Source organism: Ambystoma mexicanum, chromosome 13 (genome assembly GCF_040938575.1).
Source record: "Ambystoma mexicanum isolate Mex_15411 chromosome 13, UKY_AmexF1_1, whole genome shotgun sequence".
NCBI lineage: Eukaryota > Metazoa > Chordata > Amphibia > Caudata > Ambystomatidae > Ambystoma > Ambystoma mexicanum.
The window spans coordinates 254,380,385-254,404,767 of NC_090938.1; the positions used below are offsets into that span (position 1 = coordinate 254,380,385).

The 24,383-nt window shown below is 46.5% G+C and overlaps 1 protein-coding gene across 2 annotated transcripts in view; it reads right to left on the bottom strand.

Annotated features, from left to right (window-relative positions):
- Window positions 1-24,383, bottom strand: part of LOC138521156 (zinc finger protein 2-like) — a 219,858-nt gene that overhangs the window by 73,045 nt on the left and 122,430 nt on the right. For both annotated transcript variants that reach the window (XM_069633736.1, XM_069633735.1), the window contains exons 3-4: window positions 7,577-7,687; window positions 6,482-6,598 (exon numbers count right to left, since the gene is read on the bottom strand). In XM_069633736.1, the coding sequence (XP_069489837.1) occupies window positions 6,482-6,598; window positions 7,577-7,687 (228 nt within the window). The remainder of the gene's footprint in view (window positions 1-6,481; window positions 6,599-7,576; window positions 7,688-24,383) is intronic.

A 24,383-nucleotide genomic window follows, 5' to 3' on the forward strand; every position in this document is an offset into this window, starting at 1 on the left:
ACTATGTTCCGCTCCTCTCTCTGTAACTAAGTACCTTTTGTTTCCTATGTTTACACAATCTTGCTGCTTACGCCTTCATGTAATAGCGCCTCGATGTCTATGGGCTGCAGTGCGCTCTATAAATGTAAAAATAAAAATAAATAAAATATGGGCCCCGGGCCCAAGCAGGGTCGACACGCAAGTGTTTCTCATTCCACGGGTCTGGGCCTGTTTTGTGCTGGTTTGCCCCCTCTGGGAGGAAGGGGTATGGAAGTTTCAATATAATGCATGGCCTCCGCTGGGGACTCGAAGAAATGGGCCCTGCCCGCATGTTGAAGCCTCATTTTTGCCGGGAACATTAAAGCGTATGGAATCTGGCGCTCTTTTAGGAGCTTCTTAACTGGCTCATAGGACCTTCTGCTCGCTTGAACTCCAGAGGAGAAATCAGGATACAAATGTCTGCGACTTTCCTCATAGTAGAGGGTTCCCACCTCTCGCTTTTCGTAGTATTGTGTCTCTGTCTCTATAGTTGAGGAGCCGAGCAATTATGGTGCGTGGTGGCGCGCCTGGTTTAGGTGCAGGGGCCAGCGTATGGTGTGCTCGTTCCACTAGAAATTGTTCAGAGAAGGCCTCCAGTCCGAACAGGGTTTTAAGCATTGTCCCAAGATGTGTCTCCATTTGGCCCTTTCCAAATGATTCCGCTACGCCCACAACACGAATGTTATTGCGCCTGGAGCACGATTCTAGGTCCTCGCACTTGCTCTGTAGCTTCGTCATGCTTTCCTTGATTTGGATGATATCAAGGCTGTGGTGCGAGATAGTGTCTTCATTTGTGCTGATACGGGTTTCAGTTTCCGTTATGCGTAGGCTTTCCTTCTCCACTCTAGCCTTTAAGGAGCCGATGGTAGAGACTATGTCATCCAGCTTTGTGTTTATTGAGCGAAACCCATTTTGGACTATAGCTGTTAGGTTGTCCAAATTCTCACTGGAATCAGCAGCAGGGTCCTCCGTGTCGGCCGCGTGGGCGTTGGCTGACGCGGCCTGACCCTGACCCCCAGTGTAGTTGTCCATGGGGCCCTTCCTCAGCTTCCCCGGGGTCTTGGAGCCCTTTGCCGGCCTCTGTGGGTCCCCCATGATTAATGGCGTTCCAGGTGGTGCAGTATACTGTATCCCAAATATTCTACAGTTTCCAGTAGGGGTCTGGTTTCCCGCCCACTCGGGCACTGGAGCCTCAGCAAGGGTGATTGCGGGTCCGATTTAGCTGCTACCCCGGCCGACAAAATGGCATCCTGCGGGGGCTCCCTCTCCGCCCAGCCTCGTCTCCTTACCGGTCGTCCGTGCGGGTATTACTACTGCAGAGTTCCTCAGGCCGCGTACTGCGATTTGCACCAGATGCCTCGCCCCGCACCGCCCTGTAGGGTTTGTAAGGAGTTCTCTGGGGCTGAGCAACTGCGGCAACCACCACCGGGGCCGGGTCGGGCCTTGGGCAGGTACGGGCCGGAGAGTCGTCCACGCCACAGCAGCCCAGAAGCCGTACCGTGTCACCAGAAGAGTGTCAGCGCAGAGCCGGCACTAAGCTCCTCCCCTTTTGGGCCCAGCCGTTTCAGCCGCGCTGCAGCTCTGTAGTAGACTGCTCTGGAGCTCGCCTCCGGATTCCTGTCACTCCGTATACCGGTCAATCTGAATCGTGCCGTATCTCTGGCGACCCCAGACCCCGAGCCTCAGGATTTCGTCTGGTCACCCACGGGCGGCCGGGCCAGCCCCCCAGCCCCTCTGAGCCGAAACAGGCAGCGCTGGATGGATAAACTAGCTCAGGATTTCTTAGTGGAGCGGGAGCTCTTAGATCAGGCGGCCATTTCCAACGTGCGCAACAGCGCCCCCCACCCCCTGGTAATAAGAGACTTTTAAAGGAAAAGAGATTTAGGCTCAGAAGTTCCCGATATTGGGGTTTTGAACTGCATCCTCGTGCAAAAGAAACCAGAGTGTGTATTAAGCTCGAGTGTGCCGCCTTGTCCTGTTTTGAAAATTTGGGGAAGGGAAGCCAATGGCTCAACTATCCTGACATATCATTTCATGAACACTTTTCTTTAGCATAACATTGTTTTCCACACCATATGTATTTAGAAGTAAGGATTGGCAATAGGTGTTTTAGTATATGCCCTTTTATTTTGACAAGTTTCTACTGGGACTGTGTTATTATTTGATGGTTGAAGCTTGCTTCCATCTTTAGATTTAGGATTAGACAGGCGTTTTTCCAATCCATTTTGATAGTTCAATAAAAACCCTTGAACTGTGATCACTTGTGTCTGTCTTCAGTGTTTGATACCATGCCTTCCTCGCAGCGGGCACAAACCTGGGCCATCCAACAGGCTTAGAAATATCGAAAGCCAAGTATTCCCACACTTCCTATTTTGACATATACCTATAAGGCACTGACCCCTTAGCCTTGTTCTTAGCTGCTTACAGTAAGCACCAGCACAGTGATAGGCTAAAGGTCCAGTTTGACAGGCAGGTGGAGCGGAAAGTGTGGCAAGGCAAACGTTCTGACCATAACTAAGTTCGGGCCTGAGCTTCAAACGCTCACGGCGTAGGCATTTTCTCGTCTAGAAACGTCAAAGCCTCTCCGGTCAATGTGAAGAAGTAGGTCTTAGCATTCAATTCAACTCACAGTTTGGTAGGATACAGCATTGCATATTTGAGGGTCCTCTCTCGGAGTTGCCTCTTCGCCGCTATAAATGTCTTCGTTCTTAATGCACGCCACCAAAGAATTTGCGATAAATATGTACTTTCTGGATGCCAACATGAGGTCTCCTTGTTCACAGGCAGCACTGAGGAGGGCTTCTAGTTCATGATAGTTGAGGATACACGCAATTATTGGGCGCGGCTGGGCACCTGGTTTGGGCTTGGGTACCAAGGAACTGTGGGCGCACTCCACCACAAACTGAGGCGAGAGCTTGGGGTTGCCTAGCAGTGGGAGAAGAATGTCCTCGATGAATAACTCCAGTGATGTTTCTGTGATGCTCTCTGGTGCAACCTAGACCCAAGTTCGTCCTTTTTCTTGGTGACCGCCTGGACCTGCTTGGATAGCACCACCACCTTGGCCTTCAGAGTTGATACATAATCTGCCACTGTACTCACTTGTTTTTCTGCCTTGGTCAGCCTCGGATCTGTTTTTTCTAGTCATGCTTGTGATGTCATCCAGATTGCTGTGGACTGCTGAGAACCCCTCCTTTATGCAGGCCATCATGCGCTGGGTCTCAGTCATCGCAGTGGCAGTGTCCATGGTCTCGACCACTGTCCCAGCATCTGGTTGCTTTGAGTCAGTCTTGGGGTATACGTATATGGAACTCTGTTTCTTCGTGCCCACTTTCGTCATCTCAGTAGAGTGCAGCAAAATGGAGGTGAAAGGCCTAAATTGCAGCAATGAGCGTGGACGGGGTGGTTAAGAGGGATTTCTGAACTCTGACCTGGAGGGGCAGAGGTTCAGAAGGCCAACCTAGTTTCTTGGAACAGGGTAACCTCTGGACAAGCCAGACCAATCAGGGTAGCTATGGCAGGCGGTCCAGACTAAGTCTCAAGAGGGTTGAGGGTGACTGAAAGACCTCAATGAGCACACAAAGCAAGGACACTTACAAATTACTCCAGACAGGTGTTATATTAAAAATATATACACATTTATTACAAGGCCTTTGTAATATAGACCATAGCAAAGAATCATAATAATACCAAAGTAAACCAAAACACCACAATCAACACGACATATATACAAGACCAGAGGGGTCTAATGGATTAAGAGGCACAAATATGTAGACCACCTAGATGGGGAGGAAAACAGGCAGTGGAAGTAATCATTAGTCCCAGATCCACATCAAGAATACACCTAACTAAGAGGCAGTCCAAGCCCTACGAAGAGAGGAGCCTTATGCTCAATAGTACATGCACGCGCTTGTGCCAATGGACAAAATAGGGTCTCTTCAAGGGTCACTAGCAGCTCAGGAAGGTGGATAAGGTCGATGAAGTCCCCACTATTCAAGCAGGACCTCCACTTAGGGGAAGAGGCAGGTTGCGAGTGCGGGATTGAGTCGCTATTTTGCAATAGATGTGGAAAGGAAAGGGCCCTCGGGGCCATATTGTGCATAAACAAAATGGGCTCCTGCGCTCGGGGCCACCGGTTGGGGTATGGACTACTCACCGGTCCCCGACCCAGACTTCACCAGTACAGTCCACTTCGCTGGCAGATTTGAATGCGACAAGCAGGACGTCTCGACACCGTGTAGTTTCAGCGGTAGCAGGCTTCAGGGTCAAGGGGGTCACAAGTGCAGCGAACTTGCACAGGTCGTTGCCACAGCAGGGCAACACGGTAACTGCATTTACTCCGGTCCGGGCGCACTCGTCTCACTTCAGACCTGGGAATGCCAAGTGTACGAAATTCAGTGTGAGGGTGCCGTGGACACAGAGCAAGCAGTATACCAAGTTTCGAGGGCTTCCTCAAAACCGCGGCGGGAACAGAGCAAACTTCCTGCGTAAACTGTCCAGCCCACTGGTTGGCCCAGGGACACTTCCGAAGAGGCTTACTTGCAGGGTTTGACGAAGGTGCCGAGAAAAGTTGGTCCCACTATTCCAATGGGTCGAAGCGCCTTCGCACACCTTCTAGGACGATCAGATGCAGAGGGGTCTCGCAGGATGACAACGGGCTCACGGTGCCAAACCTTACAGTGGGTCACCAGCGATTCCTCGACTCGGCTTCTTGTTGCAGGATACTTGGCTCCTTATCCTTTGTTCGTGTGAACTCAGGAGATCGACCTGGTAGTGGTGTTCTCGGCCTCCTCTTATCCAAAGTTCCCTTCGCGCCAAAACGGAGAGGACCCAATGGGAGATCTGCTCACAAACACTCACTCCATACGTGGACCAATCCCAGACCACAGTGGTCCCAGTCATTCAGGACTCTCCAGACTCTCTGGAACCCAGGATGTGTATTGGGAACAGACATCCCAGCCCACATCCTGGAGGCACACACACAAGGAATGCAGAAGCCCGGGAAAGCTTTGGGGTTTCGCAGGAAAGTGCATGACCAAATAAGGCCTGACCCGGGTCGGCTCGACCTGGGGAGGGTGAAGGGGCAAGATGGCCAAAGGACAGGACAAAGATCCTCGTGGCATGGCCATTTTGGGAGCCAGGCCACCTATTTGTGCCAAATGCAGTAAGCGCGGATAACATGGCAAAAAAGGGTTAAAGACATAAGAAAATGATAGCTGCCACCAATCCTGTCCGTGACACATCTGTACAGTTCCTTATAAGTCCAGCGAGAGTTTCTAGAGCCTTTGGAATGACTAGAGACCCAAGGGTGCGGTAAAGTAAGTTAGATTGCAAAAGCTGCAACATGAGGAAAGGACTAAGGGAAACAAGGTCTCCCAGTACTGACTGTCTTAAGGGCATGTCAGTTTCCCCATAAGAAGTGAGCAAAAGCCGAGAGGAGTGCAGCTGAGGGCTGCGCTTCTCTGGCAAAGGTTAGATCAGGGTGTAAAACAGCAGCAGAATGTTTGGGGGTTGACACAGGGAGGGAAAATTACATTCTAATATGAAATCTTTCCTGACAGGGCCTCAGGCCAGCCGAACAATGGTTCTGTAGTGGACTCACCACGTGTCCATGGGCTATACAATATAGTCGCCCCACTGCAATGGTAAAAGGTCACTGCCCCCCAAAATGGGCCAGAGGCAATGAAAGCAAAGTTATAGACCGCCCGCGCAGTCAAGGTCTTGGGAACGCTAGGAGCTGGTGATCTCAAGCAGGTAATGCAACTGGGCACTGCCAATGTTCCCCGCTCCGCGGGCAGACACACCAAGGCACAGCAGTGCAGGTGCACTAGCGCAGGCTACACCCCAGCTGCCGGAGAGCATCTGAGATCACTCCGTCACTCCCCGATCATAACCCTCACCTTTTCTCGCCTAACATGCCAGAGCAGCAGTGACCCTTACCAAGGATATGTGCAGCATTTTAATGTCCTCTCCACTTCACTCAGACCACACGGCCACCAGCAATGCTGTGCTCCACGCATCCCTCACAGGGTGTTAAGTTGGCTCAACCTTGGGCTCAAAGTATTGTGCACAGTCAGGGATCCCGATCAGCTTGCATTCGGGCAACAGTGTGGTTTAGAAGGAGTTTTCGCCCCCGTTACTGGCACCAGGCTAACAGAGCTAACGGAGCGCCGTCATTTTGGATGCCACGCAACAACGCTCATTTCTTTCCATGTGCAGTGTGTGACAACAATAAAAATACTTCATAAAAAAATTCAATTGCAAGAAAATAGATATTCTTTTACTTGTTCACATAAGTGCTGCTGTGGTTTAAAGTGGGATAAGTGAGAGTAGACCTCTAACATAGCACCTTCTGATAATGGCAAACTATGCAACCTTTAGACCAAAATGCTCACATCTTGAGTGCTTGCATGGCCTGAACAACAATAGGGGAGTGGGCCTTGATCCTTGAGTCCATCAGACTTACATGCACTGGCAGTGTTACAGACTCCTCCTTCTTCTGGGTTTTGCTGTTCTGTGCAATACTCCTTTTCTTCATGCTTGATTCTGAATAATACATCCGGATTTACTGCTGGATGAGAAGCTGCACAGATAAACAGGCATTACAAATAATTCGGACCAACATTATCAATCCACTGAATGGTAAAACCGGTCAGGCATTTTGAGAATATCCCAAAGAAATCTGAATACAATCCCTACTAACCCTCATTAGATGTACATTTTTATAACGCATATTCATTGTGGATATCCTTATAACCGGACTTGATATTTACTATTCGGCGTGTCCTACAAATAGCAGCTTCTGCTTTCATTAATACACGATTGAAGTAGTGAGAAGAGGTCTAGGGCTTGGAGTAATGTGGAACTTACTGCGGACTTCGCAACCCTTTTATCATGGTACACAGACGCAGAACCGTTAAGAAAGAACTAGTGAGCAAATGAAGTCCTCTATCAACAAATATTATTATTAAGTAAGGTCAAGTGTACAGAGTTTTCTTGGGCCAGAATCCCAATGTCCCTAGACCAAAATTATTTTGGGAGTGTAGAATGCAATTGCACCGGCTTTCACACTCCCAGCACAATTCTGACATTACACAAGGGACAGTATCCGGAAGCTATATCATCACTGTAATATGCAATGAGATGTTAGAAAATTAGCATTCAAAAGGGGATGTTAACTCATTTTCATGGGGCGTTCACCCTGCAAATGAGTGAATCCCCATTGTACTCCCATTACTTTACTTTAAGTTATTTATATTGCGCAGCCCTGGACCCTTAGGCGTTAGGGCCCGGACAGAAACAAAAAAAAACTTAACAAGTGGAGTCCACCCTACTGACAGAACTCTGAAATCATCAATCAGCTCAGAGGTATCCTCCATAATCATTACGGAGGTATCTGCAGGGACAATGGGCATAGAGAGGTACTAAAGAACGATATCTCATTTGTAAATCCAGGTCACATTGCCTGATCCAATCACAATTTATTTGATGAGAAAATGATACATTTCCTTGTTCTGCCCTTGCCCTCAGGCACATAGATTCTGTGGACAACCTTACTTACACATAACATGTTTGTTCATATCTGCAGTCTCTGTATCCTGGGGATCTTGGATGTATATCTCTTTACCTTTATAAACCCGGAGTAAAGTATCAGCATTGACAATTTGATATCCTGTTAAGAGAGAGAATCGAAAAGGCATTTTTGTTAGGATTTGAATGTTAAAGTTGTCTTAAAGAAGCCATTGTTTTCCTTTAATACCCGCGGTAACAGTCAAGTGTTTTGTAAGATAAAAAAGGATCTTGTAACATGGGGAATGACCACATTGGAAAGGTAAAGTGTGATGGAAATATAGGGCGTTCAGCCTAAACTAGAGAAAACACACTAAGGCCATCAGCAGCTTGGAAGCATCTCTAGCTACATACATATATTTCCCAGCACTCTCTTATTTGCAATCTATCAATAAGGATTTCTCCTTAAAGGTACAAGTAACATCTTTCAAAAGATTTCTCAAACCACCACGCCTCCCCTTCTCCCAGTTGGCCCAAGCATCGCCAATTGTTTGATCTTCTGAGACCCACTTGCTACTGGGGTTGTACATACCCTCCTACAGATCATCTATGACCTCCTGAGTGACAGGTGCCAGCTAATGAACTAGGAAAGTGTTCTAAGGGCCACAAACTAACATTGATGAAGAGCAGGCATTTACACATGGTACCAGATTCCTCTGTAGCTTGGCAGGCTGTAGTCCTGCCAGAGCTTGCACAAAACACCCTAACACTGTAAACCCTCCATCCCTCTAAAGTCATTTATTAGGAGTCAGGCTCCATCCCTCTAAAGTCATTTATTAGGAGTCAGGCTCCACACCAACAGATGCAAGTGTTTGCCAGGCACCAATGTCCTATCACAGGCTTGGTCAAGCTTTGTTGAAAAAAAACACATTTTGAGAGATTTTCAAAACTGGAGAATTGTGGGTCCATTCCGAGCCGATACTAGGATCTTGTTCCAAAGGGTGTTGCATAACAAAAGAAGGATTGTTTACTGGTTCTCTTAGCGGGTGAGTTGTGATTTTAGTTGGTTAGTCAATTTGCTGTGCGAGGAGTGTGCGCCACTAGATATGTGGAGCTTAGATGACAGGTACGCTGGTGTGCTACTTCTGACTACTTTGTAGATGATACATGCAGTCTTGAACAGTATCCTGACCTATAGAGGAAGACAATGTAATTTGAGTAGAACGAGGGTGATTCAATCAAATTTCCAGGCACTCGTAATAAGACTTGCTGCAGTGTGGTGGACTGCTTTTAGGGGGGGGTCAAGTGAGAATTTCCCCCACCGATGTGCAAGACCAGAAGGGCCTACACTACAGTCAGGAAGCACTGCAGCGGGATGAAGGGATCGATTTAGCAAAAGGTGGACATTTTGAGCAAGGCAGTTTGGGCCTTCTTGGCTATGCGTTTCTGGCTAGGTGTGGCAAAAGTGACAATCCTTTGGTTGGCGTTGCTTCTCCCCAGGAGAGAGCCCCTTTCCATGAGGCCAGGGAAGTGTGGCCCCTAACCTATAGTGCCCCTGGGGGGGTGACATGTGGGAGGACCTCATGGGGAAGAACTCCCATCCTGGGGAAAAGGACGCAAGTCTGAGATATGGCCCCTTTAACTCCCAAGCCCTCAAGCTGACAATCGCACCACATGCACTTGGGGATTAGAACCTGGCTCTGAGGCACAGCCTCGCTAACCCTCAACCCCACAATCCGATTATAACACCATGTTGTTCTAAGGGTAACAATTATCATTCCGTGACTTAGCCTTACCATTCTTTCACAGTGGAGACCCCAAAGTCTATAAAGAGCTCCTTTAGCAATGCTAATCGGTACCACTGCAAGGTCAGTTCTTCTAAGTCTGTTGGTCATGATGTTAAGGAGACTTTGCCGGACTGATGAGCTAATTCTAACTTTTACCTTAACAGCACAGAGATGAAGAAGACTAATGACAATATAAATAGTATAGCCGACTCAACTACTTGCATGAAGAAGATCATCAGAAACAAAGATCACCATCATGCAAGTACTGAGAAGAGCTTGCACTCAGGCCATAAAGAGCAATACCAAGAAGGAACTGCAGTGGTATGGACTTCCGCCAAGGCGTGGTTCCTCCTACGCCATAAAAACCAAAGAAGGAGAAGCAGCCAACCAGGACAAGAGACCGTGAAGCCCGGGAAGCATGAAGGAGATGCAGAGTAGGCCAGGACGGAGCTGAATGAAGTCTGCTCCCGGAGGCAAGAGGACAAAGGGACTCCTTTGCCAGACAGCTTCCAGACAGTAACGTGAGGCTGGCCGCCGGTGACACGAATGCAAAAGGCAGCACCCAGACCATCGCTCCAAGAGCCGGGCGGGAGATCCGCAAGGTGAGGGCAACAAGATGCAGAGATGCCCACACAGCACAGTAGAAGCAAGACCCCAGGAAAAACCGGGCATGCATCCCGGGAACACCGAAGGTAACCAGAGAGGTGCGGGGACCGGTTGGGGCTGAAAGGTACAGGAGGCAAAACCATGTACAGATATAACAAACAGAACTATCTTCCTTGCTTCAGTACTTGGCAAGCAAGGCAGACAAGGGGACAGAAAGGGAAGGGGAGAGGACTAAGGGTCGAGGACCCAAACCAGGAGAGTGATACGAGTCATCTTCCTCATGGCAGTACTTGGCAGGAAGTGGACCAAGTGGGCAAAACCAAAGAAGCAGAGAGAAGCCAGGGTTGCAGACCCTCATTATACTCAGAGCTGGGTGTTGCACGTGTGAAACTGAAGGAGGAGAAGACCAGGGGAAGGGAGTCATTCCCCCTGGTTGTAAGAGATTGTGTTACAGATACCAGGAGAAGGAAGTAATTCTCCTGGTAACTTGGAACAAGAGGAAGGTTGAACAGGCATGGTGAAAGGTGTCATTCCTCCCAGGTCTTTTTTTGAGACCGAGATCAAACGCCAGGAGAAGGAAGGCATTCTCCTCGCTCACCAAGGAAACATTGTGTGACACTTTTACTTTAACCCAGGAGAAGGGAGGCATTCTCCTGGGATCAGAACAGTACTGTTGTATGCCTTAGTTTATAGTGTGAGGGCCAGAGGTAGGGTTTTCATGACACAAGATGCGGGACACTTTTACTTTAACAGACATCCTGACAGTCAACTTAGATCTTTAATTGAGGTAAGGGAAAACACTCTTGGCAATAGGGAAATATAGGTTTTCTCTTGCTTTATTTATTAATAAAAGTCTATAGCTCCAAGCATGCACCTTTGTGTCAGTCCTCCATCTGCACCCTTACATAAGCAGGACCTGGGTATGTGTAGTTTTATGTAAATTGAAAGGAACAAGCCTTACTATCCCTATTGCTAAAAGGGTGTTTCCCTTTCTGTCTAAACTAAGGTGCTCGTCTATAGTCCAAAAAAGAAATAGTCCTCGGTCCAAACATATGCACTAAACTGGCTCTACCACTTAAAGGATAGTTCCGGGACTTTTTTTTTATTGTCCCTACGGTTCGGCCATGTGTTTTTAAGCATAAATCGGTAGATCGTAGAAAACTTTCCTATGGACCATAGCCGACTTTTCGTCCATTAACGCACTCGAAATCAGCCGCCATTTTCTGATAATCCTATCATTTCCCCCCATCGACCTGGCTCACCTGCTTTTGCTGCACTAAATCAAATCCCCCGCCCCTGAGCCTGACATCAGCAGACGCGTACCGCCCATTTCCCAACGCCAAAGCACGTTTCGTGTCAACAATCGCTGCGCCTCAGCTAATGAAGTGTCGCCATGGAAATGGCAGGATGCCTCTTTCCTCAATAAGTATAAACACACCGTTTCACAACACACAGCAGCAGATTTTCGATTCCATTACTCTCTCTGTGTTATTTTGAGTATTCTGTGACTCGTTTCTGTGCTCTGGTCAGCTACCTTCGCTGCTTCTAGGCCTTGTGAACACCTGTACCATCTCTGTAAATTATTTTACTTTCTTTACCACACAATGGCTACAATAATGCCGTATATGTACGAGCCCGAGTACACCGAGGAAGAACTACTGGAAAGGCAAGCACGCGAAAACGATGGTGATTCGGACGGCAGTTGGGAGGACCAGTCAACGGATGAAGAGCCTGGACCATGTCGCATGGACGGCGTCTCCACCTGGTGCACGTGCAATCGGTGCGAGCTAATGCCAACTGAGGAGGAGAACTGCTGCTGCCGTGAAAATTCCGGGTGCTTGGCCTACATTTCGGAAGGCGAGCCAAGTCCGCAATGCATCACCGAGCTGCCAGAGTTCAGGGAAGCCTGCCTCTCACGGACCGTGTTGAGGATGATGATGGTGCTTATGCACGAACTTCGCGGCACTGTTTGTCCGTGTAATCCGAGTAACGAGTAAGTATACTCTGGTTGTGATGTCAGTGATGCCACTACTATTTCATGGTCGTCTCCCACATATAAAATTACATCTACATATCATTCGAATGCATGTAAATTGGTTCCATATTGTGCATTTTCTAGATAGAATTTTTTTCAAAGCAGAATGACATTTTTTACCTGAATTGACAGTGATAAGAAAGTTTTGTCATTTTAATACAGTTTGCATCTTTCTTTTTCACAGGTGGTACAGGCTGGTGGCCTATCGTTGCTTCACTTGGTGGCTTCACGGGAGGCTCGGACACCGCGTTCGGAGAGTAATACCTGCCTGTGCGGTACTTGCCATTAGACAACATTTCCCCAGCGACAGTGGACAATACCGCGGATTTTCCCTGGATGTGCTGCAACCAGAACTTTACAATGTGTAATGTTTATTATTTATGTTCAATTGAAATTAAGATCTAAAATAAAACCCAACATATATTTTAACAATGGTTGTTTTGATTTTTTAAATTAATCTAGTGTGTCTCCATTGAACATTGAATAGTCTTCCTGTGCCTTGTCTTGACACACCACATGTCTCCGGTCAGCATCCTCCCTCACGCTGGCCGCCCACCTTCAATCCACATAACCGTTGAACCCATATGCAGCAGACATACATATGTTATTTTGCGGGTTGGCATCAAGCCTCCCGGCCTTGCCTCCTCCCCCAAAAATACTTACCACACCACTTTGTTCAAGCGTTGGCAATAAAAGGCCGTTGGATTTTATTGATACAAAACATGGTTATAGGTAAATAATCAATATAGTTGATCATAATAAATCATCCTTTTGGGCACCGGGTACAGAGATGACCCCCTCCGGCCCGTGCCGCCTTGCCACCACAGGCCAGCCTGCTGCTGACTAACTGCCTAGGCATCCAGGGTCTCCAGGGTGAACTGCACTCATATATTCTCCTGGGAGGGTGAGGTATTTATAAACTCACCCCCCTGCCTTCCATGTACTAGATCCTGCAGCCTGCCTCTTACATGCAGTTAGATGGCCTCTCCTTGGTGAGGTCCTGCGGCAAACGAGTCTTGTCTGCACGACCACCGCCCCAATCCACCCCCCCGCCCTATCAAAGGCAGTTCGCACCGGGGTACTTGCGCTGGCAAGTGGAGCTGTCAGGGAGCGATAAAGGCCAAGAGGTGCCAAAGACCATGTACACTTCAAAGTGGTCTATAGAGCATGGGTTGTTGTTCCCATGTCTACCTCCAGACCCCGTCTCTCCTGCCAAGCATCCCCCCTCACGCTGGACGCCCCCCTGCAAACCGCCTAATGCCACGACATATACACGTCATTCATTCACAAACACACCCCTGTTTCGAATTCTTTATAACCCACTTCATATTTCTAATGAGAACTTCTTTGCGCTTTGCTAGTCAACCCGTGAAGGTGCTGGTTATCTGCTCTTCGTCTCTGTGAACTTCCGTGACCACTTCGAGGAAACGCGTCAGTTTGCAACCTGTGAACTGCTCCCTGTTCTACGACAAGAAACTACTCTGATCCCTGCATCTAACTGTTTGTTCGTCAAGGTAAGGCCATGTACCATAATCATTTTGCGTCCAATTTCTTTTCGTTCAAGACAGTACATGCAAGGAACTAGTCACATGTTCTGAGTTTAGTCAAATTATTTTTCTATTTTTTTAAAGTTATTCAAATACTTATGCGCATGTGAATAACGTGTATAGTTCCAAGAACCAAAACAAACCTTGCATTGAACCTTGTATCTGTCATTTAATTTTTTAACACATTGGTATTCATAGAGAATTGTTGATCTTTACTTTTCAGAACTTTCCACAATGCCTGCCTGTTCCATTGGCGGTTGCCCTTCGAAGACCCATAAAAAATCTGAAGGTACTATAATGCATGTTTTCCCTAAAACAATAGATCAGATAAGAGAATGGGTCCGATATTGCGGATATCCACCGTCTGAGCTTGAAAGTAGAGTCCTAGAAGTCTTTGCGGACAAGAGGGGTGATCGATAACGCATCTGCAGCAGGCACTTTAGCTCAGACATGTACTCCACATCATTGCTAATAAAGAAGAACACACCGCGAGCGAAGCGAAAATTGCTCTCAACCGCTATTCCCACTCTATTCGTCCACATCCCTCCACTGGTGAGTCAAGTTTACGTATTTATCTCTCGGCCTTGCGGTAGTGTGTAGCATTAGCTAACAATAATTTCCCCATTTATGTATCCACTCAATATGAAGGCGGAAGATTCTCCATCCGTGTCGTTATTGCAGTCATCAGCCACTTCAAGCGCCTATCGGGTAATCTTACTTAGCTATTCTGCCACTGACTTGTTTTAGGCATGTAAATCAATAGTTTTAATTTATCGTGTAATTATTTTACCTAATGGTACACCCTTGTACTCGTCCTCTAGTCTTTGTTTTCAGTTATAATTATTGTTATCCAAAATAATGCAAGTACTGTCTTTCAGGGAGATGCTGAGGAGTCCAACGCATTGACGACAACCGTTGATGTCACTCAGATGCTCGAGGTACGTTTCCGGACAGGTCCATCGATGGAGATCATCAGATCTTGCATTCTTGTAGCGTGATTGTTACACACAATGTTTCTTTTGTTTTAAGCCATTGATATGTCCTTCTGTCGTCGCCCTCCTATGTGTCTTCTTTTTTCAATATTGTGTTCATTACTAATGAAAGTCCTATGTTTCAGGGAGTCGATGGAGCATTAGTCCAAGAAGAAGGGGGAGCATGCAGTTACGGGTCGGCGCAACAGCTTGCAGAAGTGTGCACCGCAGTTACATCGTCCCTTGATGTTCTTATGCATTTCGAGGTATGGATACTGACAGTTCGATCAAGCGAAATCATATGACGTGATTACATCCGCTATACTTCCTTCTTTATTAACGCAAGTACTATGTTTCAGGGAGATGACGGAGCTTCTTCTACAAGAACATCACCCCTAGTAGTTGATGCAGATCTCTGGGTGGTGACACTTCCAACGATCGAGCAAATCGAATCATATTTACATATCCATTATTTATTTTAGACAACTGATCATTTGTGCAGGTCTATTTAGATGAGCCGTTGACGCCTGCACAAAGTTTATGTTCTTTTTAACAAAATAGAAAACCATACTAATGCAATTACTGTGTTTCAGGGAGTTACTGAAGCATCATCTTCAATAATATCATCAATGGAAGTCTATGAGGAGCCCGAGGTATGGATCTTGACAGTTCCATCTAACTAGATCAACAATGCGTGAATAATTGTCGTTTGAATGTTCTACACAAAGCGTTCATTTGTGTTTTGCTATTGAGATGTACGTGGGTATTGGTCCCCAAGTACATTTTGTGTTTTCAATATTATTATACATACTAATGAAAGTTCTATGTTTCAGGGAGTCGATGGAGCGTCAGTGCGTGATGGATGTGCTTATCATGAAAATATAGTCGTTGCAGCGGAAGAGGAAGTGGAGACATGCACACACGAGTCGGAGCAACAGCGTCCTGATGTTGAAGTTCGAGGCAAGAAAGTTTCAAAGAAAAGAAAGCAAAAGAAGGTTAGTGTCCTGGTCACTATATTATGTTGTTTTTCACTGTTAATAGTTCAATACTGTAAGTTGTGTTTAAACTGAACATCCCTTTTCCAATCTGTCCTCTAGTTGCGAGTGGGTGTACGAACTAGATCTACACAGACAGTGAAGCGAACGAGAGATGTTGCTTGTCAAACCTTTTGGCAGGGACTTGAGACTGGAGATGCATCGTGCCAACGGAGCTATACCACCACCAGCCATTGATAGTGAATGTCCTCCTGGTAGTTCGGATGCAGTCGGAGATCAATTCACAGAATCCACACCCGCAAAAACTAAGACCGCGAGAAAGTTGAAGAAATTGTTTTATTCACCCATCGCCGGAGAAGGAACAGATGTTGCAATGGAAGAGAATGAAGTGGACGACAATGAAACACCATCAATATCACTGAACATAGCGGAAGACGATATCAGAGATTCTACCTTTCATGTGAGTGACATGTTCTCAACGTTACAGGCCGAACCAGCTGGGATGCAGAGTGACAGTATAAGGAAAGAGGCCAAATTCATTGTATTCGATAGTTGTTTGATTGATATTATTATTCGGATGAAATGTGGGCATTCGGTTGGTGGGGAAGTATGTGGGGAGCCATTGATTAATGTGACTCGTGCAATTCGAGGCACTAACCTTAAAATACATGCCACCTGTACAAAATATCATCCTTTCTCATGGTCTGCACAACCCATGCTGGGGCAACTGCCAGCAGGCAATCTACTTTGTGCAGCGGCTGCACTTTTTAGTGGTTCAAGTTTTAAAAAGTTAGAGTCTTTCTTTCAGTTTGTGGGAATCCATTTCATTGCGAAAACTCAGTTCTACAAATACCAAACCGATTATCTATTTCCAGCCATTAGCGAAGCTTGGAGAATGGAAAAAATGTCTATTGATAGTACATTCGCGGGCAAACGGTTCAGGCTAGCCGGTGATGGACAGTGCGACAGCCCAGGATTTTCAGCCAAGTACTGCACCTACCACTTTCAGGACATGGAAAGTAAGAAAATTGTGAGTTCGGTGGTCGTGCAGGTGTCACAAAGTACATCCTCAGTGGCCATGGAGAAAGTTGGCTTTGTAGCATCATTGCAAGAACTACAATCGCGGGGAATGGTGATCGACCTGATAGCCACGGACAGACACGTTTCAATTGCCAAGTCAATGAGAGAAGAGTACAAAAATATGAATCACCAATTTGACGTTTGGCATCTTGCAAAAACAATCAATAAAAAAATGTCGGCTGCAGGTAAAAAAAAAGATATGCACGATATTTCACAGTGGTCCAAGTCAATCAGCAACCATCTTTGGTGGAGCTCAAAAACATGTGGAGGGTCGTTGGAAATTCTACTGGAAAAATGGCGGTCAGTAATGCTACACTGTAGCAACGTTCACCGCTGGACCACAAACCAACATTTCCACAATTGTGAACATGGCCATTTGTCCACAGAGGAGGCACGGAAGAAGAAGTGGTTGATTCCTTCATCACCCACTCACAAAGCCATTGAAAAGATTGTATTTGATAAAACTATAACAAGAGATTTGAGGGGACTCACGGAATTCTGCCACACAGGAGATTTGGAGGTGTTCCACAATATGTGCCTAAAGTACAGGCCAAAACGATTGCATTTTGGCATGGAGGGCATGATAAATCGGACTCTTCTAGCGGTCTTGGCACATAACCATAATGTTGGCCGTCAACAAAGTAGGACGACCGGAACTTTAGGGACGCTTCGCTACAATAAGGCCTTCACTAAAAGAAGTAAACAATGGGTGATCAAACCAGTGTTTCAGGATATGCAATATGAGTTTATTGAGAGACTTATTGTTGATGTCCTAGATAGGCACATACATGGAGTTGTGAACGAACCTGTGCAGGGGACAACTGCATTGCCACCCAACATTGCCTCTGTTCCATGTCCACCTAAAGCAGAGCTCATTGAGAAATACACATCACGGTTTAAATGATTGTAATTTGATTGTCTGTTCTCTCGAGACTCCTCATGTCGCAGGCCCATTGAATATGTGTAGCTATGTATTGTGTAAATAAAAGTGATTGCTCTGTGAGTCCTGTGAGATGGCCTTACACTGAATGTAGCTAACTAGGAATGTGTGCTCGTTCAAAGTGAAGGTCAGCTGCTTTGATTTTTTGCTCGGGTGCCGGAATGGCCCACTACTCAGTATAAGGTTCTATTGTTATTTGACCTTGACAGGCCGGGACCATCCCGAAAGACTTCTTTTTGGGGGTGTGGGGCAATAAAGTAAGAAACGATAATGAATATAATTTCAGAAACGAAAGCCATTTAATGTTCGTTCATTAGAAGAAATAACGTCGGCATAGAAGGAGTGGTATTTCGGGGCTGCCCTACGCACAGACACAATGGAAAATGCAAATATAATGTAAGTAACTCTTTAGATGAGTTTATACCGCAATTTAATTACTATACAGTAGCTTTAAAGACGGGTTAAGTTGTACTTGTTCGTTCTATGTGGCATATTGTTTTGTACCGCGCACTATCTTGAGGATAATAAAGATCTGATGGTGAGACTAATTTCATTTTTTATGTTTTTAAAACAGGTACATCCTTCATTATTGTATGTGTCACGAGTACCAGACACCGGCGGATGGCTTTTACAACCGCCAGTTGCTTCTCCGCGTGAACAACGTTACCACCCTGACCATTTTATGGGACGATCGCCAAGTACAAGTATGCCCTTACGCGGTACTAACGGCTAGATGCAACATACAGACCGTTGTGGTGGCCTAGTGCCTCGTTGTTGGAACAGCCATGCGATTATCAGTGCGACCGAAGAGCTTATTTTATCGTAAACCAACACCCTGTGTACTGCACTTGAACATCGCTTGCCTCAAGACGAACTATTTTGGATCGAGAGCAAAGAAAAATGCAAATCACTGAATATTCTCTAAACATTTGATGTCCAATAAATGTACTTTGCCAAATGTACAATCTTGCCGTTTGCTTTTAAACCACAGTTTCATATTCCGAATTGTGGCGCTGTATTGTGAGATGATCTAAGACCCTGTGTACAGCAAAGGAACATCGCGTGCCTCAAAACGAACTTTTTGGAACGTGAGTAAATAAAAATGCAAATCGCTGAATATTCTCTAAACATTTGATGTCAAATAAATGTACTTTACCAAATTTACAATCTTGCGGTTTGATTTAAAAGTACAGTTTCATATTCCGAATTGTGGCGCGCTGTGTTGTGAGCTGATCTGTGTTGGTTTCCGGGTTCTGTGTGGAGTCGCGTAGAAGACGCCTGGGCGCGTTTGCCTACGCAGCACAGTCACGTCACGGATAGAGGCGGGGAATATGAATGTTTTGATAAAGTCTGTTTCAGGGGCGGGGGATTTGATTTAGTGCCGCAAAAGCAGGTGAGCCAGGTCGATGGGGGGAAATGATAGGATTATCAGAAAATGGCGGCTGATTTCGAGTGCGTTAATGGACGAAAAGTCGGGTAAGGTCCATAGGAAAGTTTTCTACGATCTACCGATTTATGCTTAAAAACACATGGCCGAACCGTAGGGACAATAAAAAAAAAGTCCCGGAACTATCCTTTAACTAAAATGCAACAGAAAGGTGGAGTGTCTTGCACTCTCGATTCTCGATAGAGACTTCTCGGTGTTTCCAGGACTCTTGGTCTAATAATGGCGGCTGATTTCGAGTGCGTTAATGGACGAAAAGTCGGGTAAGGTCCATAGGAAAGTTTTCTACGATCTACCGATTTATGCTTAAAAACACATGGCCGAACCGTAGGGACAATAAAAAAAAAGTCCCGGAACTATCCTTTAACTAAAATGCAACAGAAAGGTGGAGTGTCTTGCACTCTCGATTCTCGATAGAGACTTCTCGGTGTTTCCAGGACTCTTGGTCTAATAATGTATTTAACCAAAGGTTCCTTTCAAGCCAAAACAGTTCTTGTCAGTCATATCACAAAGGACCTTAAATATTCCCAATGAATGTATCAATCTCAAGTTCCTGAACTTACAACAAAACCAATCTTCTTCTATGTGGAGGGATATTTCGCTGATCCCCTTCCACCAACTTGCCTGTTCTTTCCACACTTCGACCAGTTTCTGGGGTTTTTGCGCCCCTTTGTTATTTCCTGCTCACTCTGTTGCTGCTTTATAGGTAAGTCGATTGGGGGCACCTGACCAACTATTTTATTGTGATTAGCAGTGGTCTTGTGATTCATCTGGATTTATTCATCATCATGTTTATTTCGGATATGCATAAAAACAATCCATAAAAACAATACAAATACAAAAATAAATCCCAATTGTAGCACAATAAAACATATGATCTTATAAATCTCATCAAAAATAGCTCCTGGGAAAATTCAGATACAATTCATAAAAAGTGTGCATAAAACTCATTTTTAGGATAAAGTATGTAACAGTTGTTTCCTGAGAGAAAGTGCAATTTTCAAATATGTAAGGACCAGCCCACACTACAGATATATTGGGGCAGGCTGACACTGTACAAAACCCAATTCCTGTAATAGAGGTTGTATAAGCCGTCCACTGGCTTGTGCATAGGCAGGGCAAAAAAAGATCAGATGCGCCAGGTCCTCGTAAAATACATCACACATCGGGCAGGATCGATCTGCACTTGCCCTGGACTATGCTGCCCCCACAGCCCTTGGGTGGATACAGTTAAACCTTGCCCGTGTTACAAGAACAGGATCCGCGGGGCTCTCCGCCCATAGCAAATATCGCTGGACGCCCATGGACATATTTGTCATCAACCCATGGTTCCTTGGCTTCAATATTTCTGTGTTTTCTCTTTCCATTCTCACAGACTCATAAGCAAGGTACCCATTGGTTTATCTCGCCTAGAGACAGCAGGCTACTGGGAGGGTAAAAATGCAAAGTGTTAATCACCCTCACCTGTTTCTTAATATGGGACAGCCATTGGACCTTACCTCTCACGTCCTTACCTATCATGAAAGTGATTAATTAATGAGTAAGAGATGCTTTAACGTTGCCCCATAACCTGAGTGAGTACAGTACTGGCAACAGGGAGACCACATCCCCAATTGGTGTACAACCCAATTCCATGTGTACTCTGAAATTTGAAGCCAAGATTCTTGAGGAATTGATTTTCCAGGGTCTGAAACTCTTAATGTTTGAATAGCCCCACAGTTCCATTCCAAACCTGGCAACCAAGGCCACTTTGCTCTTATACAGTTGCAGCAATTGGGCAATTGGTTTAGCTCTAATCATGGACATGGTCCTAGAGACCCCACTCAGGGCCTGCTTGAACTGCAGAGCCTGTTGGTTATATGGGTCATGGGGCCAACATTAGCAGAGCATCTCACCCCCAGATAGTCAGAGGAGTCGACCCTGGGGATAACGCTGTTCCTACAGTACATAGCCCTGAAGTTAATCCTATGCCTCCCCTTCCAGCAGGCCATCACTGCCGACTTTGCTGCCTTTACTACCAAGTCCAGCCCCTCCATGAAGTCGGCATATTTGGAAATAAGGGCCTGCAGAGCTCTGGGTGTGCGAGCCATCGTGACAGAGTCATCTGCATACACTAGGACTGGTAAGGGCCGGCTAACCAATTTTGCTACACCATGGGATGATTTATGGACATGGTTATGTGAGCTATTTACATATAATCAGAAGAGTATGGGTGCCAAAACGCATCCCTGGCGTATCCCCAATTCCATTGGGAAAGAACTCATACAGGGACCATTTGTGCAACTCCTGACACATGTTTGCGTGGAGTCATGCAACCTGGCCAGAAGATTTACCAAGGTCCACGGGGAATTCATGGACCTGCGCATGTCCCATAACTTGGCACAATTGGCTTTGTCAAATGCTGTGCTTAGATCCATGAATGTCAGGTAAATTGGTTCCTCTTTCTCATCGAGTGAGTGTGCCATTACCAAATAAAAGTTTGAATACCTGTTCAGCTGTGCCCAGCCGTGGCCGAAATCCTAACTGGACCTGCGAGAGGACCCCACTGTTCACAACCCAATCCGCTAGTCTGGGACAAAATGGCACTACCTAGTAACTTCAACAGAGAGTCCAAGAGAGATATGGGTCTGTACGAAGCTGGGGAAGCCCGGGATCTCTCTTGTATATTGGCTGAATGACCGCCATGAACAATGCTGGTGGGATGGCCCTGCCTGCACATATTGCATTAAACCCTTGAGTCAGTTCTGGTGCCCAGAGATCCAGAGCCATAATGAACAAATCAGCCTGGACATAGTCCATTTTAATTTATAATAGGGACCCCTCTGGGCGATCTCACAGAACAGTTTGGAGTTGTTATCCCTTGCGGCTACCACCCAGGCTTCCCATGCTTCTTCCTCAATTTCCCTTTTTCTGGTGGCCAAAATTTTCTTGTAATGGGATCTAGCACCTATGATATAGGTTTTGGGAGTTCCATTAGTACTCAGGGCTAGTAGAAGATTCTTCCTGGCTCTGGTGTTCTCAGAGTTAAGCCAACTATCCCTTTGCTTGCCTCCTCATACAACTTGTGGACAGGAAAACACCCCTGAGAGTTTGTTCGACATGATTTCAAACTCCTCCAGGATAGTTTCACTTTCCAGATTCCCAGAGAGCAAATTCTCAAGTTCACGTGAGCTTGATAGCACTGCCTTTCTTAATAAATTGTCCTTCTTGTACTCCCACCATTTGAGTCTTCGCCGGGAGGTGTCTAGAGGTACTTCCAGGGGATACACTTGACTCGGCCCTTCCACCCTTGAATCCGACTTGATGTCAAGCTTGATGGGAAAATGATCGCTACAAATGTTATCTAGCACCCCAAACCCTTTTATGAATCCCCAGTGCTCAACTGGTACACAAAAATAATCGATCATTGAGCTACCCATTGCAGAGGAGAAAGTGACTCTGCCAGGAGTGTCCCCACCCAATCACCCATTTACTGTCCGCAATCCCCACTCATGAAGGTAGTGCCAAACCCTTCCACACAGAGCCTGGTGTCCACCATGATGGGGGGAGAAACCCCTGCCACGGCATCTTCAGTATTATCATACAAATTGTCTACCTGCCCACATCCCAGTCTTGCATTAAAGTCTCCTCCCAATACCAGACACACATTACCCATTGAGAGCCCAGCGGATAGCTCTTCCAGGACATTGGCCAGCACACCTAGACAATTTTCCCCATGCCCTTTGTGGGGACTATTGTTGAAATTAACTACTAAAAGGTCCACCTGGGCTAGTCTAAAGATTTTGACCGCCAATATATATGGCACTGGGTTTGTCGATGTCACCTGCACACTCTCCAGGTGATTTTTAAGCAGAGTACACCAGAGCTTCTCCCTCGCTTGCTCCTCTCCACCAACCTCAGGTAAGAGACAAAACCATCAACACTAACCTCCTGATGGCACCATTTTTCTTGGAGCAATAAGACATCTACTTCACTAAATGTGATCTGTGTCTCCAAACAGGCCAGCCTAGTTCTTTTTCCAGCCACGTTCCAAGACAGTAATTGCAGATTAGCCCCCTCCTCTCCCACATTGGGAAAATGCAGTGCAGCACTTGGTACCATCTCTTGCAGCTGTTCCAGGGCCACCCCTAGCATCATTCGATGTCGTCCATATCGGTCACACAGGAAAATTGATTCCGGGCAAACACAGAGATACGCAACCCTCCAGACCAATCACGCCTTCAACCCTGCGACCAAAACCATCTTTGATATGGGCCACCTGGAGGGAGTCCAACATGGGACTGGGGGTACTTTTGAGTGAGCACCGCCCATGTCCCTGGGTGTTGTCCCTCCGTTATTCCTGTCCTGGGGGTAGAAACAATTTAACAGGACCAACCATGCCTGCCGAATATGGCGATTGGTGCCCAGGTTAGACTCTACCAGGTACTTGGTCGCCATCACACAGTCCCCGGCTATAGATTTGGCAATGGAGCCCACCCATGGTACTCTGCAGCCCATAAGGATTAAATGAGGGTCTATGAAGTTACCCCGAATATTTGAATTCACCCATTGAGCAGATTTATTAGTCCGGGCACCAGTCTTCAGTACACCCAGTTCCCAGGGTTGGTACGTTCAATATTACACCCACCAAAGGTAGAGCCTCTGGGGTAGCTGGCGGGATTGACGCTTCAAGTCCATCTTATTCTGTACTGGCAGGGGCGCCCCTCTTTTTATGGCTGAAGCCCCATGTTTTGTAACTAGGGGTCTCAATGGCTGGCTAGAGGCAGGGGTCGTTCTAACATCAGTGGGAACATATGCTGGCTTCTAGGATGGTTAGACAGAGCATGTATTTCCACAGGAACCACTAGTTCTTGACTTGTGACTTTCTCCCGCTTTCCACCATACCTCTTCCTGGGTTAGCAGACTGCCCAACAGGTAAGACTACTACTCCCTGCCCAGCCTCCTTCCCAAGTGGATCATGGTACAGGCGTTGTCTAATCTGGGTGCCAAGTAACTCAACCTCTTTTTTCAATGACCTCACCTGATCATCTAGGATCAGCAAGGTATTCATAATGCCCGTTTTAAAATTCATCAGAAAATTCATCACGGATATAAACAGTTCATTATTTGGTTCCTCAGCCCCCAGCCTTCTAGGTATGTGTGAATCGACTGCCAATAAGTGAGAAGAACAAGTTACTTTCTTACCTGGTAACGTTCTTTCGATGGGATGGTCCGACAACGTATTCCATATCTATGACAGGCAATGTCCACAGCTGTGCTGCTTCGGAAAATTTTTGGCCTCTGCGTCCTGCGCCGATGACGTCGATGCGCCATCCCCGATGACCTCCTCCGACGGCCGACGTCACCCGATGTGATAAGTAGGACGCACAACGCCCATAGCCTCAGTTATAGTTTTTTCCCAGAATGTGTGCCACCACTTTTCTGCCAGTCAGACACACAAGGCCGTGCGGAACG